Source organism: Panthera onca, chromosome A1 (assembly GCF_046562875.1).
Source record: "Panthera onca isolate mPanOnc1 chromosome A1, mPanOnc1 haplotype 2, whole genome shotgun sequence".
Lineage (NCBI taxonomy): Eukaryota > Metazoa > Chordata > Mammalia > Carnivora > Felidae > Panthera > Panthera onca.
In genome coordinates this window covers 95,489,345-95,507,450 of record NC_138339.1, presented here as the reverse complement: position 1 = coordinate 95,507,450, position 18,106 = coordinate 95,489,345, and the positions used below count along the sequence as shown (strand labels likewise).

The following is an 18,106-nucleotide window of genomic DNA, read 5'->3' as shown; positions in this document are numbered from 1 at the left end:
AAGATGCTGTGAGCATAATGTATCTTGATATCTGAAAAGAATTTTTTGAAGCCACTCATTATACATTTCTGGAGAGTATAAAAAAGAATAAGCTAGATAAATAGTACTATTAGGGGTTAGTAAGTTGTTTTACAGCAAATCTAGTGGTTTTTGACAAGGCTCCGTCTTGGGCATTGAACCGTTCAGCATATCAGTGACTTAGGTGAAGGCATAAATAGTATTTTATCATGTCTGAAAATGGCACGTAGCTAGAGAAGACCGTTGAACATGTTGGACGCCATCATCAAGTTTAACAAGGTCCTACCAGTCTGCCACATATGCCACAATCATAGGAAATTTAACAATAACAAATGTAAATCCATCACCTACGGGTGAAAAGTAAATTGCCAAAGTACAGGCTGTGGGAGAACTATCCTCAGAGGCCTAGTCAACATTAAGAACCAACTAGTGTTGAGCACAGTGCCTGACACTTAGTAGTTGTTTAGAAATGTTTGCTGAATGAATGAATGAATGAATTAGCAGATGCATTAATGCAACAGTTTTTTAAATCTTCTTAAGGGGTGCCTGGGTGAGTTGGTTGAGTGTCCGACTCTTGATTTCAGTTCAGGTCATGATACCAGGGTTGTGGGATCTAACCCCATCTCAGGCTCTGCCCTGAGCAAGGAGCCTACTTGGGATTCTCCTCCTCTACCCTTCTCCCTCACTTGCATGCTTTCTCTAAAAATAAAAATTAAAAAAAAATACATATCACCTGTCATCATTTAAAAAAAATCTCCTTAAATTTTAGACTTCATTAATGCATTCATGTGGCTGGATTAAAGGAGCTAATAGTCCCACCGTACTCATTCAGGACACATGACACAAGGACACTCTCAAGTCAGAGATTACCTTGAGGAGAGTCCCCAAAACAACAGCCCTTTGGACCTCATTTTTTATGACATCACAAATAAAAATGTTAAAGGATCTGGAGAAATAAAGGAGCCAAATAGAAGACATGAGAGAGATGAAAGTTGCCTTAAAATATTTGAAGAATATCATTTGAATTAAGGATAAGACTAAATCTGTCTATAGTTCTGAAGAGCACAGTTAGGACTCATTGGTGGAAGTCAGAGGGAACAACAGATATTGGTTCTGTATTAGGAAAATCTTGGAGAGCAATCCAAAAGTGAAATGGGTTTCCCTACAAAGTAATTAGTTCCTTGTTCCTGGAAATGTGCTGGTAGAAGCTAAACTTTTATTGAAGGGATTTGTGAAATGGGATATTGAGCTAGATAACTTACAGTGTTCATATTCTGTGGCTCTGCTAAGACCAGAAGATTCCATGGGTGCTTAAGGAATTGCTTTGGAACTCCCTCCTATAAGCTGACCTTGGGACTCCGTGCGCACTCAACAGCTTTTGTCACCTACCAGACAGTTGCACACTTGAGGAATCTCATAACTTCTCAAAATATCAAGCCCTCTGCAGATGTTTAATATAATTACTGTGCATCCTTTCACTGGATGGTTTCTTTGCAGGGTGTGTGTGTGTGTGTGTGTGTGTGTATATACATGTACTCTGTGTACTTTACATTTGTTCAAACTGCTATAAGAAAATTTCAAAACCTCCACACGGCATTCATCCCACTTGGGAGTCACCCAGGGTACTTTCAGGAAAAGCAATTTGACGGCTTACCTTTTATATGTATTTCCAAAGCACTAAAGTTACAAAGACTCAGTGTATAGGGCATGAAGATAAATAAGCAAAGGCAAACAAGAATATCCATCACAAGAGACATTAATGGCAAGAAGACTTTTTTTTTAATGTGCAATTATTTTAAAAGAAGAGGAAAGGTTGACAGCAATGGCTTTCATCAAATATTGAAAAGTGCCAAAGAGCAAAGCCATTTGCCAAGCAAAGCAGAAAGCCCCGGACTACGGCTTCACGAGTTTGCTGCCTGCGGGCCAGGTCACTCTGAACTCTTTTGCCCAGGCAGACAAAATATTATCATTTCCAGTTCTTTAAAGCTGGCGCCCTACTTCATTGCTCTGACATTCAGTACATCATAATATTTTTGACTACCAAGTCCACTGTTCCGAAAAGCACCCTTTGAAAATTCTTTTCCAAGAAAGCAGTATTTCACATCTTCATTGCTTGGGTTTGCTCTTTCATCTTTTGCCAGTCGCGGAGATGGTATTTAATCAGGCTAAGTTACGTGGTTTCTGTGTCAAGAGGGTAGCCAGGCATGTAAATGGAGCTATAAAATCAAGCCCCAAATTGTCTGGGATACAAAGATGCTAAGTTTAGAAGGAAAGGATTTGTAAACAAAAAAATAAATAAATAAACCAGTAGAAACTGCCCCTCACGTTTAAGAGATTGTGGGTTAAAAAAAAAATCAGAGTGGATACATGAATACTCTATCTATTTTTCATCCAATAAATAGCTGTATTTTGTGTTTTCAGATGCTATGGTATGTGAGAAAATTGATAAAAATTAGAATCCTGGCCCCAGACTTTATGCTCTAGTAGTGAAGATAAGAAATAAATACAAATAGATAACACTAATACCTACATTTGCATAGCAGTTGGTAGTTTTTGTATTTTCTTATTTGACCACCACTGAAAACCAAAAGAGATAGAAAGGAAAACTCTTCTTAGCTGCATCTAATAGTTTAAGAAATGGACACCTAGCAAAATTAACAGGCCCAGGGTCACATAGCTATTAGGTATCTGAGCCAAAACTGGACTCTGAGTCCTGGAAAAGTACAGCTGGAAAAGTCCCGACAAAGTGTTACAGGACTAGGAATGAAGACAGCTGCCAGCCATTGGGAAGAAGGAAGACTTCGGGAAGTCGGGTGCATTTGAGCTGGATCTTGGTTTCAGATGAGTAGCCGTGATGGATCAGGAAAGAAAGCGATGGAGCAGAGGGCACTCCACACAGAGGGAAAACCTAATACGGGTTGTTCAGCTTGGCTGGGTAATGAAGGCAGGGGGAAGGTTGCAGCTAGTCCTGGGATCAGGAGGTTAGATGTTATTTAGGAACCACTAGGGAGCTATTAAAAGATTTCAGTTGCTTGCCTGTGTGCGGCTTTGAGAAGGCAATAACTTGGTCAGAAGAGTCCTTTAAGGAGCTCAAGCTGTTGGTCTAGATAAATTGTGCAGAGAGAAGCTTTTGGTGGGAACGTGAGGCAGGAATGTGGTGGACAAAGCCAGCGACAGAACAGAGTGGAGACAGCAACACCGTTTGAAGATGTGCGGTTTTCAGGCAGTTATCACCAAACTGGTTTCAGCTAGTGGTGAGAGAAGAGGGAATAAGAGAACGCAGTGTGCCGCAGCTGAAGAAACAAAGCTGTACCGATGACTGTTTTCCTGAGTGTGGTGTTCCTGGAGGTGGTGATGGACAGAGGTGTGGTTGACCCAGGAGAAGACCACTCTTAGCAGCTTCAGGGGACTGGCTTTGCACCCCTCCTGGAGGGGGGAACCTGATTATGTTATTACCTCTGTAGTATCTCTGCTCCATTTTGCTCTCTCTACTGTGTGTATGTGTGTTGCATTAAGATAGGGCAAGGTGAACACTGGAAAAGGGGGCCGGAGAGAGGGAGGCAACTATGTCTGCCCTCTCCTGCTCCAGCGGTGCTGTCTCTGGAGAAGGTCGGAGAAACTTCCACCCCGCAGGCTGCAAGCTCCTAGAGCCAGAGCTTTAGAATGTGTCTCAACTCAGTGTGACTGATGTGACAACAGTGAGTTTCCTGAGCAGGTGCCTGTCTGCCCTCTGGGGTAGTCTTACTGCTCTGAAGATAAAATAAGTATTGAAGCACTGAAGCATTGAAACTCCTTACTTTGCAATAAAAAAGAAAAATGAAAAATGGAAGCCATAAGAGAAATGAGAATCACTGGATCAAATATGAAGAATGGTAAATGTCAAAGCACTTGATAATTTTTCTGCTAACGGACGTTTTGAAGATGGAAGTTTCTGTGATTCTTCTTTTCCTTTTGTTTCCTCTTGCCATTGTCACAAGATCTAGGAGCATGAGGAATTTGTCATTTCAGCACTGCACTGCAACACAAAGCCAGGCAGAAGTATAGAATCCCCTTAAATAACAGCATGAGCACAACAGTAGGTTTTGCTCTCTGCAGTAGATATTGAATTGCCCCTCTCTAAACTTCATAATTTATATATGGAACGCTTTCCATGCAATCATTTTATTATTCATTGAAAGTTCATGTTCACAACATTTAATGTGCACCTGCTATGTGTAAAGTGCTCCACTGGGTACTATTTATAAAATTAAACTTAGTGATTCAGTTATGAAAATAAATCATGGCCCACATGCCCTGGAAAGCCTGTTAAAAGCAGGCAAGATGCCCATGAAAATATGTTTCCTTTGAATTCCACAGAAATCTCAGTTTGAGGAAGAAAACCAAGGCTATCTGTTTTAAGCCACTGTGTGTATCCTCTTCAACTGTTAATTTGAGGCACTGAGGTTGTGGTGTGAAGAGAATAAGGAGATGTTGAGTATACATGTCTATGACCTAATTGAAGTTTGGTGGCCCAAGTGGTATTCTCACTGGCCTGTAAAACTCCAGGTGTTTGTAAAACTGCTCAAAACAGTAAAGAAATGAGCTCTGAAAAGTTGAATTAGTCTATAGGTTTTGATCAATTTTCTCCCTCTTTTGGGTACCATATATGCCTTCAATTTCCAGCTGTGCAGTTATTGTTTAAATTCTGAACAACATTAAATAGGTAAAAATTCTGGCGTATCCCATATTTATAATGCCTCGAGAATGTCTACTCATGTCTGCTTTCTTCCTTCCCACTCTTTCTCTTCATACCACCATATATAAAATACTATGTTTTGTATTAGAGTCAGAGAAAGGTCTTTTAGCCAGTCTGTCCTGCCAGGTCTTACCAGTTGTTTTCTCTTGGTAAGCGAGTGGTGGTGAGCACATAGGCCTAAGAGAAGATCTCCTTACTCCTCCTGGCATCTCTGCATATCACAGAACCTAAGGCTATCTGGCCCTCTCCAGTCATGGTCAAATGGAAAAACAGATCTGGGCAGATTTTAGAAGCGGTGGGAATATCCACCTAGACAGCCTTATACATTTGGAGGAAGTCTTCAAATAAATCCTGAAAGTTTCATAGTGGTGACTATTTTTTCTGGCAGTACTACAACATCAACAGGCTGGTTACTCCACGGGGAGGCACCAAGTTGGCATTTACACTCTTCAGAAAAGGTACCTGTGGAAAAATAGTCCAAGTTACTTGCTACAAATCATACAGCTTGACAGCAGCACAGTCTGGGTATATGTACGTAATTCACTTCTTCTTAATTTTTTTTTGTATACTATAACGCATGTTTCTTGTGAAAAAAATTAGACAATGAGGATGAGCAAGAGGAAAACATCATCCAAGCACCCACCAATGACCGTATTAAAGTTGACATATTTCCTTCTAAATTTCTGTATATTTTTTTCTGAACGAAATTATACTGTGACTCAACGCGTTTCTCACTCCACAAAATACCAGGACTCTGTCTGTGTTTTTAATGTGTGCCTATTCCATAGTATTCCATTTCATGATTACACTAAAATTAAAGTAGCTAGTGCACCCTCTCTTTTTATGCATATATGTTGTACCAAATGTTTCTTACATATTCCTGAAATGATTATTTCTGGCAACGAACTGTAGTTTGGCAATGGTACCTATGGATGAATTTGGAGGTGTTCTTGGGTCGACTCACTAAGCCCTTAGAAGCAAATCGGTTTGCTCCCAAGACCAAACTTGGGTCCTTAGAGCAAACCTCACCCGATGGGCTTTAACTCCCAAAGGCTCAGCTGAACAGATTTCAGCTCAGGGCTCAATAAATTCAAGAAAGTAATGGAGTAAAAAGCAAGACAGAAAACCAGAATCTTAAAGTTTGTAAGAATTTTTATTTAACAAGAAGTGGAAATGCTTGAGCTTAAGGATATATGTGAATAGATAGCTACCTACATAAAAAAAGAAAAAATCAAACAGAAAATAAGATAGTAGATCTTCTTCTTAGTCCTTCTTTTGCAACCATGGATACCTTAGGTTTTCTGAGCATTGTTAAATTGAAGATGGGTTGCAGAGGGACAGTATGACAGATAATACTCCATTCAATATATGTTTACAAAGGCCTAGCCATAGTTCACATTCCTTTAGTCATGAAATAAACCACTCAGTTTCTTTTTTTTTTTTTTACTTTTTTTTTTTCAATATATGAAATTTATTGTCAAATTGGCTTCCATACAACACCCAGTGCTCATCCCAACAGGTGCCCTCCTCTCAGTTTCAAATTCTAGTCTTGCCACTTAGGTGTCCTTGTGTAAGTTCCTTCACTTACCTGACGTTCACTTTTGTCATCTGGAGTTATTCCACTTTGATAGGGTTGCAGTGAATAGAAATTAAGTGTTGAAAGCAACTAAGGGCGGCACCCAGCTCCATTGTAGTTCTTAATAAATGAATTGGTGAATTAATGGATTTATGCGTTCAGGAGCTTATTTGGATTTCAATTGACTTTTGATGGATTCTGCTTGTTTATTGTACTTATCACTGTCTGAAATTGTTTTCAGATGTGCTACTTAGTGTCTGTCTTTCCATGAGCACAAAGCATCCTCAACAACAGAGTGGGTTACAAGTGTCTAGAATAATGCCTGGCACACAATGTGTTGAATATTTATGGTTCCAACTTGCTTGCATTCTTTCTAGTAACCCAGCCTTGTGACCTACAGGCTGTTTACCAGAGACTTGCCCTTTCTCATCCTTTTCTCATCCTTGGTTGATATGTGCTTGGTTCCAGCTGTACTCCGTTACCTGAAGAACGATGGGAGGATTCATTTGGTGGTTTTCAACAACCTGCATCTGGCTGATGGCAGGCGGCACAGGGTCCTCCTGAGACTCACCAACTTGCGGCGAGGGACTGGCTCTGTAGAGCTCTACATGGATTGCACCCAAGTGGATTCTGTTCACAATCTCCCCAGAGCCTTTTCCGGCTCTTCCCAGAGTCCTGAGTCCATTGAATTAAGGACCTTCCAGAGGAAGGCACAGGTAGAAACCCATAAGCCATTCTCCAAAGTGGAAAGAGCCCAGGCTCAGGGAATGCAGAGGAGTATGCTGAGGTCATGTGTGGGTCTCATTCTGGATGCATAATTAGCATTACCTGTAGAACTTAAAAACCTATTGAAAGAGGGCCTAGGCTCAAGGCAAATTGAATTAAATTCTGTAGAGGTGGTGCCTAGGCCTAAGTATTTTTAATAATACTGATTCTAGGGGTGCCTGGGTGGCTTGGTCGGTTAAGCATCCAACTTCGGCTCAGGTCATGATCTCACGGTCCGTGAGTTCGAGCTCTGCGTCAGGCTCTGTGCTGACAGCTCAGAGCCTGGAGCCCATTTCAGATTCTGTGTCTCCCTCTCTCTCTGCTCCTCCCCTGTTCATGCTCTGTCTCTCTCTGTCTCAAAAATAAATAAACCTTAAAAAAAATTTTTTTTAAATAATAATAATAATACTGATTCTAATCAGAAGCTAAAATTGAGAGCCTCTGAAGTTGGAAAGGAAAAGCAAAAATTTAAAGAACAATCTTAGAGGGGCCCCTGACTGGCTCAGTTGGTAGAACATGCGGCTCTTGATTGTGGGTTCCTGAGTTTGACCTCCACATTGGGCCTAGAGATTACGTAAAACAAAAACAAAATCTTAGAGCAATAGGATGATCTATTTTAAATTTTTCTATAATTTTACTGTTTTTAATGAAAGCGAAAAAGAATGATTGGAAACTCCAAGCACTAGGAACAACATTTTTCATGTGTCTTATTAGAGCAATCCTAGCAAAAAAGACCTTACTGCCAACTTAGCTCCATGAGGCCTTAAAAGTCTCTTCACCCCTTTTCTGTTTTATGATATGTTGATGGTATTTTTTATTATATCATGGCACCTCCCCTAGAAATTGCCACATATATTGCTTTTAAATTTTTGTGCCAGGAAATAATGTGTTTCCTATAAAGAACTAGCATTCTTTGTCCTTCCCATGTATTATAACTGGTCATAGTTCTTGAATTTTACCTTCCATTGATGTAGAAGTCAATGCCAAAATCAGTAACTGTGTTCATCTGTTACGGCCCATAATGTTATCTTCTGTGTCTCAATCTTCATTTCCATTTCTACTTTATTTTATTGTATGTGCTTTAGTTACAAGCTGCTCTGATCCCTTTGTACAAAGAGACTGGGTATAAGCAATAATTTCCATTACAACTAAGAATGCTGAGAAGTTTTACATAATAATATAAAAACAATGAATCTGATACTGGAATTTTGTGTTTGGAGAATAGGAAGCATTTTCAAGCAGAAACTTCAAGAAAGCTAAAATGCAAGGGTTCTTTTGTTTTTGCAGAAAAAGAGAAAAACACAAATAGACTTAGTATAGATTTTTATATAGAGAAAAAAATAGTGAATAGAGAGATATGCAAAACTTTATTTCTGAATCCCCAAAGTAGCCCAAATAATCAGAATGACAGTCACAGATTGTGTCACTGACCATTTCAGAATTTAGTGTGTACCACTAAATAAGTCAATTTCTAAAAGCCAGGAGTCAGCCATGTCAAGGTCGTCAGAAACTAAACTCATTGGAATTTTTCCAAAAGTTCTAAATCCTTAGACTATCAAAGACTACAGTATTCTGTCTTCATAGTCACCTTCTTATTTATTCAGTCAGCTAACAAATAGGCATATTCTAGGCGTTAAGGAAAGCATTGTGGGCAAAACAGTCATGGCCCTGCCTCCATAGAGCTTATAGCCTGATGTCCAAAACAATATCTGTTATATAGCATGTGTTGCGTATTAACTTAGCAAAATTAGAAAACAGAACTACTCTGAAAATACTTAGTGTCCTTGTTTTATTTCTTTATTACTTACATATTTTTTAATTTAAATTTTAATCAACATACAGTGCAGTATTGGTTTCAGGAGTAGAATTCAGTGATTCATTCCTTACATACATCACACAGTGCTCATTATCGCAAGTGCCCTCCTCAATACCCATCGTCCATCTAGCCCATCCCCACCCACCTCCCTCCATCAACCCTCAGTTCTCTGTTGTTAAGAGTCTCTTGTGATTTGCTTTCCTCTCTGCTCTCTCCCACCGTCCTATATGTTCATCTGTTTTGTGTCTTAAATTTCACATATGAACATCCTCATTTTTTTTTTTAATATATGAAATTTATTGTCAAACTGGTTTCCATACAACACCCAGTGCTCATCCCAAAAGGTGCCCTCCTCAATACCCATCACCCACCCTCCCCTCCCTCCCACCCCCCATCAACCCTCAGTTTGTTCTCAGTTTTTAACAGTCTCTTATGCTTTGGCTCTCTCCCACTCTAACCTCTTTTTTTTTTTTTTTTTCCTTCCCCTCCCCCATGGGTTTCTGTTAAGTTTCTCAGGATCCACATAAGAGTGAAACCATATGGTATCTGTCTTTCTCTGTATGGCTTATTTCACTTAGCATCACACTCTCCAGTTCCATCCACGTTGCTACAAAAGGCCATATTTCATTCTTTCTCATTGCCACGTAGTATTCCATTGTGTATATAAACCACAATTTCTTTATCCATTCATCAGTTGATGGACATTTAGGCTCTTTCCATAATTTGGCTATTGTTGAGAGTGCTGCTATAAACATTGGGGTACAAGTGCCCCTATGCATCAGTACTCCTGTATCCCTTGGATAAATTCCTAGCAGTGCTATTGCTGGGTCATAGGGTAGGTCTATTTTTAATTTTCTGAGGAACCTCCACACTGCTTTCCAGAGTGGCTGCACCAATTTGCATTCCCACCAACAGTGCAAGAGGGTTCCCGTTTCTCCACATCCTCGCCAGCATCTATAGTCTCCCGATTTGTTCATTTTGGCCACTCTGACTGGCGTGAGGTGATATCTGAGTGTGGTTTTGATTTGTATTTCCCTGATAAGGAGCGACGTTGAACATCTTTTCATGTGCCTGTTGGCCATCCAGATGTCTTCTTTAGAGAAGTGTCTATTCATGTTTTCTGCCCATTTCTTCACTGGGTTATTTGTTTTTCGGGTGTGGAGTTTGGTGAGCTCTTTATAGATTTTGGATACTAGCCCTTTGTCCGATATGTCATTTGCAAATATCTTTTCCCATTCCGCTGGTTGCCTTTTAGTTTTGTTGGTTGTTTCCTTTGCTGTGCAGAAGCTTTTTATCTTCATAAGGTCCCAGTAATTCACTTTTGCTTTTAATTCCCTTGCCTTTGGGGATGTGTCGAGTAAGAAATTGCTACGGCTGAGGTCGGAGAGGTCTTTTCCTGCTTTCTCCTCTAGGGTTTTGATGGTTTCCTGGCTCACATTCAGGTCCTTTATCCATTTTGAGTTTATTTTTGTGAATGGTGTGAGAAAGTGGTCTAGTTTCAACCTTCTGCATGTTGCTGTCCAGTTCTCCCAGCACCATTTGTTAAAGAGACTGTCTTTTTTCCATTGGAAGAACATCCTCATTTTTAAAATAAGGATGATATGGGAATGCAAGCTTGTACAGCCACTCTGGAAAACAGTATGGAGGTTCCTCAAAAGACTAAAAATAGAACTACCCTACGACCCAGCAATTGCACTACTAGGCATTTATCCACGGGATACAGGTGTGCTGTTTCGAAGGGACACATACACCCCCATGTTTATAGCAGCACTATCAGCAATAGCCAAAGTATGGAAAGAGCCCAAATGTCCATCGATGGATGAATGGATAAAGAAGATGTGATATATATATATACAATAGAGTATTACTCAGCAATCAAAAAGAATGAAATCTTGCCATTTGCAACTACGTGGATGGAACTGGAGGGTATTATGCTACGTGAAATTAGAGAAAGACAAATATCATATGACTTCACTCATATGAGGACTTGAAGAGACAAAACAGATGAACATAAGGGAAGGGAAACAAAAATAATATAAAAACAGGGAGGGGGACAAAACAGAAGAGACTCATAAATATGGAGAACAAACTGAGGGTTACAGGAGGGGTTGTGGGAGGGGGGTGGGCTAAATGGCCAAGGGGCATTAAGGAATCTACTCCTGAAATCATTGTTGCACTATATGCTAAGTAATTTGGATGTAAATTTAAAAAATAATAATAAAATAAGGATGATAACTTTACACTGGCAGTTAACATAAACTTTTTCTGTCACAAGTATACAATAATGAGTAGATTAAAAATTATAAAGAGGTGAGGAAATTGACTTTGTGACTAGAATGATTGATATCAACCAATAATGTGAAAGTATGATTCCAACTACCTGATAATCAGAGAGTATACTGTTTATTCATTCTCCTAGCCCAAGGAAATCAGGGTCTTTGCTAAAACCTGGAGCCGAGACATCCTAAAAACAATAGCGTTTAAAATTGAGATCAGTGTCTTATTTATTACAGTCTAAACTCCATAACTAAATTCCAGACAATTCTTAAGAGGTGTCTGCCACAAAATAGCTTGTTTACCATGAAAGCAAAAGCCTTTCCTCTTCTCAGAGACACCTTGATGAACCCTCAGGCCAAGTTGGATGCCAGCATTTTCCTAGGTTATTGGCTACTTCCATATTTGCTTCAGTCAGAAGGATAGGGCTGGCAGGTTTTAGGAAAAATCAAACCCACAAAATTATGCAAGCTGTCAGAGTCTAAGTATACAGGGCTACTAACTCTGTTATGAAAATTATGTGAGTATGCAAGCACATTGGTTTTTTAACAGTGTCAGCAATGTGTGGTATGAATGTGATTTCTTCCAGGATTCCTTGGAAGAGCTGAAGCTGGTGGTGAGGGGCTCACTGTTCCAGGTGGCCAGCCTGCAAGACTGCTTCCTACAGCAGAGTGAGCCACTGGCCACCACAAGCACAGGTATGGGCTCTTGGGCAATTTGCACACCTTCATCAGTACAGATAAACCCTGAGCCCCCAAGTGGGCTGGCTCCCATCACTGAAAGGTGAACTTCAGTAGAGCACAGGTACAGGATGTGTCTACAGAAATCAGGCTCTTGTGCCAAAGAGCGGGACAAGAAATATTTCCATTGTGCTTTTATTTTTATAACTCATGAATTTAGGCTAACAGCCAATGGCATCATTATCATTTTTTTTTAGGTGAATTAGATGAATTACCCCAAGTTAAATTCCTCTCCTCGGGTTTTTGTCATGATGATTCTCTGGGAAACCATTTGCTTTTGAGCCATGGTAGAAATGTCTGTTAGTGGCTGAATGCTCCTTGCCTTTTGCTATTGCTACAGGAGACTTTAATCGGCAGTTCTTGGGGCAAATGACCCAACTCAACCAGCTCCTGGGAGAGGTGAAGGATCTTCTGAGACAGCAGGTAACAAGGCCACAGCATGGAAAATCCCTAGTCCTGTCAAAGAAGCTCATCATACGAGCTAGTGGAGCTGCTGAGGCAGCAGGGGCAGGGAGATGGACCTGGAGGCAGACCTCAGGTGGCCCCATGTGGCCCACTACCCCAGAGGTCTGTTCGAAGGGCTCTGGAAGTGGGGGACAGGTATGTGATGGCTCTCCTTGGAGCCATCAAAGGCTACATTAGCACTACCTTAAGAAGTGTTTACTAGATTGCTACACATGGATTCTTTCATTCCTGGATTCTATATCAGATACTCCTTTTCCATCCTGTTTTTCCCTTCCCATTTCTAAAGGTCAAGGAAACATCATTTTTGCGAAATACCATAGCTGAGTGCCAGGCTTGCGGTAAGTGCTGTTCTAGTAACTGCTTCATCCTGAGTTGGACGAGCAGGTGAGGATTGATGAAGGGCCATGGAGTGAGGCTACACCGACTATGGTTTCTGGAGGTTTGGCACAGAGTTGGAGGGAAGGGAAGTTCATTGGAAAATCAAATAGCATTTTGAATCAGCTACGTTTTTCTGGTGGTCAAAAAGTCTGCGGATTATTGGTTTTCCTCTAGGTCCACTGAGCTTTCAGTCTCCAACCCCAAACACGCTGGTGCCCCCTGCATCCCCAGCGCCCATGACATCCTCGACACCCCCAGTGCGCCGCTGTGATTCTAACTCCTGTTTCCGCGGTGTCCGATGTACTGACACCAGAGATGGCTTTCAGTGTGGGCCCTGCCCCGAGGGCTACACAGGAAATGGGATCACCTGTTCTGATATTGATGAGGTAAAAGTTCAGCTTCCCCGGGACAGGGGCTCCCTAAGTATCTTGTACACCCTACAGCTTATGGAAAAGGAAGCCAGGTTGATGATGCTGGGATGACATGGGCTGTTCTCCAGGTGACATAAATACTCTCCCTCGTGAATCCTTAGCGAGCACAAGACCATGAGCAGCAGGATGAAGGAGGCATGACACCTGATTGTGGCTCTGTTTGTAATATCTCCTCTCTGTGTTCCCGGCTGTTCTGCTGGGCCATGTCACTATAATGCTGAGATTTGTACCCCAGCATCGATTATTTCTCTCATGTAGTCATTGTTACAGTTTGGATTTTTCTACACTTCTGCAAACACGGGAGGGGGAATATCTGTGTGAGGGTATATTTCAGGGGTTGCAACTAATTTCTTCAGGTTAGATGTGCAGAGGGGAATCTCAGACCAGCAAAGCCTGTTGAGGAGATCCTATAACCTGTGAGTAACCAAAAGTGCTGAGGGATGGAGCCAGAAGGACATACAGCAAACACAGGCTGTTTGGCCGGCTTGCAAAAGCCTCTAAAGGAGATTGTTTCAAGACTGTGGTTAGCCAGTCTTTAGTCCAGTCCCAAAGCAGTGTTCACAGTAGGTAGCAAGGCCGCCACCAGAATATGCCTTTCCCCTCCCACCAAGCCAGAGGAGGACTAGAAGGAGAAAGAACGGTGCCTGCAAAGAGGTTAGGTGTGTGTGCGCGCGCGCACACACACACACACACACACAGCTCCTTCAGGCTCATGGTAGCACTCAGCTGATTACTTTCCCAGGTAGTAAGCAATTAAGATGGTCTGTAGTAATCCCTCACTTGGAGAGACGTCTGTACATGTTTCACAGAACTGCATCTGGTTTTTATCTGTGAGCTGGAATTTTCCTCCTTTTGAAAGGGCAGGAAGTGGTCATGTTTTTTACATTAGTTGAAGCGGTTAAAAAAAAAATCAGAACCAATCTCCTAGACTACCAAGAGCCTTGGAACATCCGTGGACTCTATAGGGCATGAAGGCAGGCACAGACCCTAATAGATCACATCTTGTTGAAAAAAGCAACAGCTACCCTGGCCTTGTCTTCTTGAGATTTTTTCATTTGAGAATTTGGTTTAGTAATGCATTTGGATTCACCTAACAGCCACCTGACAGGCAGTCCAGGAACACTGTCCTTCCATGGTGATTTTAAATTACAAGGTAGAATATCAGAGAATTTACACTGGGAGGTAGACTGATTATCGTTAAGGACCTTTTCCACTTGGCCATGCCATTATTTGTAATACAGCAAAGCCCACTAGAAGTCAGCCTTATACTGTGTGTGTCTGAGATTCCGTCTATAACTATGAAATTCGAAGCCTTTATATCCTTTTACCATCTTGGTCACCAAGAAATGGACAGTTAAGTAGATAAGCATGTACAAATAGATGAATGAGAGTGTGTGTTTTCTCCATGTGGCTAAAGACTTTGGGTTTTTTTGTTTCCAGTGCAAATACCATCCCTGCTACCCAGGTGTGCGCTGTGTGAACTTGGCTCCCGGCTTCAGATGTGATGCGTGCCCCATGGGCTTCACAGGGCCCATGGTGCAGGGTGTTGGGATCAGTTTTGCCAAGTCAAACAAGCAGGTGGGCTGAAGTTACGGTCTTTCTACTCATTTTTTATCTTAATTACCAACAGAAAACCTTGGGTTTGTTCTCACCTCTTTCATTATAACCCTTTACCTCCTTGAACAGCCAATGCCATGTGGAATGTCATGGTGCACAAAGGACAAATAGGGAAGTTTTCCAACTCATTTCTGAGTATAGATGTTCATAATATCTAGTAGGGAGGAAACTATCAAATCAGGATAATAGAGTATCACTAGGAAAACAATGAGTGGGGTAATACTAAATATGTGGTATGATGTCAGACTTCTTCTGTTAGCCATTGAACGTTTTGTCCTGCAGAATAACTTGAGAATCAAGGAAGCAAATAAAAGCTTTGAAAAATTAGGTCACTTTTATAGAGTCATTGTTGCTGATAAGAAGCTGTTTTAGAGATGAGAGGATTTCAAGAGTAGAAATAATCCCCTGAGGAAACCCCCCTTCTTCTTATATAAGCTATAAACTGCCATAAAGCACTTGAGCACTTTGTGACAGTCTCCATTTATTTCCAAATGTTCTACTATATCCTGGCCATTATTTAACTGACTGACTGTGAAATTCTTTTTGATGTCTTCAGCCCTTAAAAGTGGTTGGTCTATAAATATATTTTACTACCTTAGGGAAATTATTAGGTTTGAAGAAGGGCAAGGGTTCATTATTTCCTAGCTGCCTATCAAAGGATTCTAGAGGGCATCATTTTTTAAGACTAGAAAAAGGAGGCAAGCTGGACATATACGAGTGACAAGAAACCATTAGAGTAATGACCCAAAGTTTTTCATCCTCTCCTCTAAAGACAAAAATCTCCAAGACTAAACCAAGGAAAATAGACGAAATGAAATAGACAGTGCTTTGTGTAAGAGAGCAAGAAGCAGTGCCCAGTGGATTTCCAGTAATATGGTAGACTCAACTGAAGTAGAAGGAGCCACCTTGCTAAAACTTAACAAATTAATGCTTATGGGAGGTAGGAGCTGGGTATCAGTCCTAGGAGTGGGAATCAGGGGTTTTAGCACCTGTGTAGGTATAGCAGATGTAGTCCTGGACCTTTAGAAAGACCTACCATGCCTTCATAAAGCCATGAACCCTACCCATGCATTACGAGGAGATGAGAAAACTACTAGCCCCCAAAATCAACAAGGAAACTTCATGTCATCTTTGGGACATGGTTGACAAAAAGGAATATTTCCCACAACAAGTCAGAGCTCCAGGTTTGTGCCATATACCGTTATGAGCTTCAAATCTATGTTACTAATACCACATGGAAATACAAGCCAGAAAATTAACATAAAAATTAGCCCTGGTGCAGTAAAATCCCTAGGGCCCTGGCTAATGTCAAAGTCATAACAGAGACTCTGAAACCCAGTGCCAGTAGAACATGCAAAAACAGGGCGCTAAAGGTATGTTGTTCATAAACATTTTGTTCATAAACAAAAATGGTGATTTATGTGAATGGTGATTTAAGCTACCCTGAGGATACATGATAAATATAAAACAGTTCAAAAGGATAAAGAGGCCAAGGAAGGAATAGATATCATAATTTAAAAATAGGGCAGTGTTGGGGCGCCTGGGTGGCTCAGTCGGTTAAGCGTCCGACTTCAGCTCAGGTCATGATCTCACGGTCCGTGGGTTCGAGCCCCGCGTCGGGCTCTATGCTGACAGCTCAGAACCTGGAGCCCATTTCAGATTCTGTGTCTCCCTCTCTCTCTGCCCCTCCCCTGTTCATGCTCTGTCTCTTTCTGTCTCAAAAATAAATAAACGTTAAAAAAAAATTTAAAAAAAAAAATAGGGCAGTGTGAAAAATAAAAGGCAACCTTGAAAAACAGGTTAAACTTACTCAGTGAAAAATGTAATCATTGACATTAAAAACTCAATAGGTGGGCAAGACAGCTAGCAGAGAATATATAGAATGGAAGGTGCATCTAAGGAAATCATCCAGGATGCAGCACAGAAAAATAAAGATATGTGAAAATATGAACAAGAGGTTAAGAGTCAAAAGGAGAAATTAATGAGAAAGTCCAATATTGGCTTATATTGGTAGTTCCAAAGAAAGAATTGAAAGAGTAGGAGCAGAGGGAAGCTGAGAATTTTCCAGAATTGAAGAAAGCTAGGAATCCTCATACAGAAGTACATCTAGTACCAAACAGGATATAGAAGTCCTTTCCTGAGTAAAAAGGTTGCAGGAACAGATGAATCATACCAGTTGTGTTTTCTGAACAACCTTAAATCCCAAGGCGGCAACTATCACTTGAAATTAGGTCAAGTTCAGATTGGTACAAACACAGGGAGGTGGCTAAAGCGACGCTCCTATTACCATTTTACCTGAAATCCATGTCTTCACCCAAAGATATCAAAGCAAAATTTATTTGCACTTCTGCTTAAATGGAGTATGTCTTTAAACTTTCCTGTACTAGGTCTGCACTGACATTGATGAGTGTCAAAACGGAGCATGTGTTCTCAACTCTATCTGTATTAACACTCTGGTAAGTATTTTTCATGGATGATGTTATCAAAGCAGACCAGTTATTGATACAATCATATGTTTATAAATCATAACCCCAAACACACATAGAACAGGTGGGTACAACATATTTGGTTGGCAAATGAAGATAAAAGTTTATGTTGAAAAATAGTCTTTCATGTGAGAGTAATTTTATAAGTAATTTTTATATGAGAATAATTTTCTAGCTGCTGTATTTTAATCATAGTTGCAATGTTGGGCTTTTAGAATATATTTTTAAAATATTCTTTTATTTTAAAAATATGAAGAACTTCTTAGTTTATACAGTTCAGAATATACATTTTATTGGTGATGACACAATCCCCAAATAGTATTCATTATTTTTATAAATCTCTCCAAAAGTCATTCGTATTAAAATGCTTAGCTCTTAAGAGGTCTAAAGTGTATATATTTAGATATGGTTTTATTTCTGAAAGTTCTTGTCAACTGATTCCGAGATAGAGGTGTGGCCCAGTAACCATCAAGAGACCTGCTGATTCCATTTGTGACTGCTTCAAACTTTGTCCCTAGGAAAATTACTCTAGTTTGCTTGTATGTAAAAACATTTTATAGGGGCGCCTGGGTGGCTCAGTTGGTTAAGGGTCCGACTTCGGCTCAGGTCATGACCTCACAGCTTGTGAGTTCAAGCCCTGCCATCAGGCTCTGTGCTGACAGCCCGGAGCCTGTTTCGGATTTCTGTGGGTGTCTCTCTCTCTCTCCCTCCTCCACTTGTGCTCTGTTGCACTCTCTCTCTCTCTCTGAAAAATAAACATTTTTTTTAATTTAAAAACATCTTATAAATATCAAGCCCCTTATTT

The 18,106-nt window shown here is 40.6% G+C and overlaps 1 protein-coding gene across 1 annotated transcript in view; it reads left to right on the top strand.

Annotated features, from left to right (window-relative positions):
* The window catches only part of THBS4 (thrombospondin 4), a 45,254-nt gene that overhangs the window by 10,726 nt on the left and 16,422 nt on the right, over window positions 1-18,106 (top strand). The window contains exons 3-9 of the mRNA XM_078448589.2: window positions 6,798-7,045; window positions 11,774-11,882; window positions 12,265-12,347; window positions 12,676-12,727; window positions 12,942-13,153; window positions 14,639-14,776; window positions 17,203-17,271. Of these exons, the coding sequence (XP_078304715.1) occupies window positions 6,798-7,045; window positions 11,774-11,882; window positions 12,265-12,347; window positions 12,676-12,727; window positions 12,942-13,153; window positions 14,639-14,776; window positions 17,203-17,271 (911 nt within the window). The remainder of the gene's footprint in view (window positions 1-6,797; window positions 7,046-11,773; window positions 11,883-12,264; window positions 12,348-12,675; window positions 12,728-12,941; window positions 13,154-14,638; window positions 14,777-17,202; window positions 17,272-18,106) is intronic.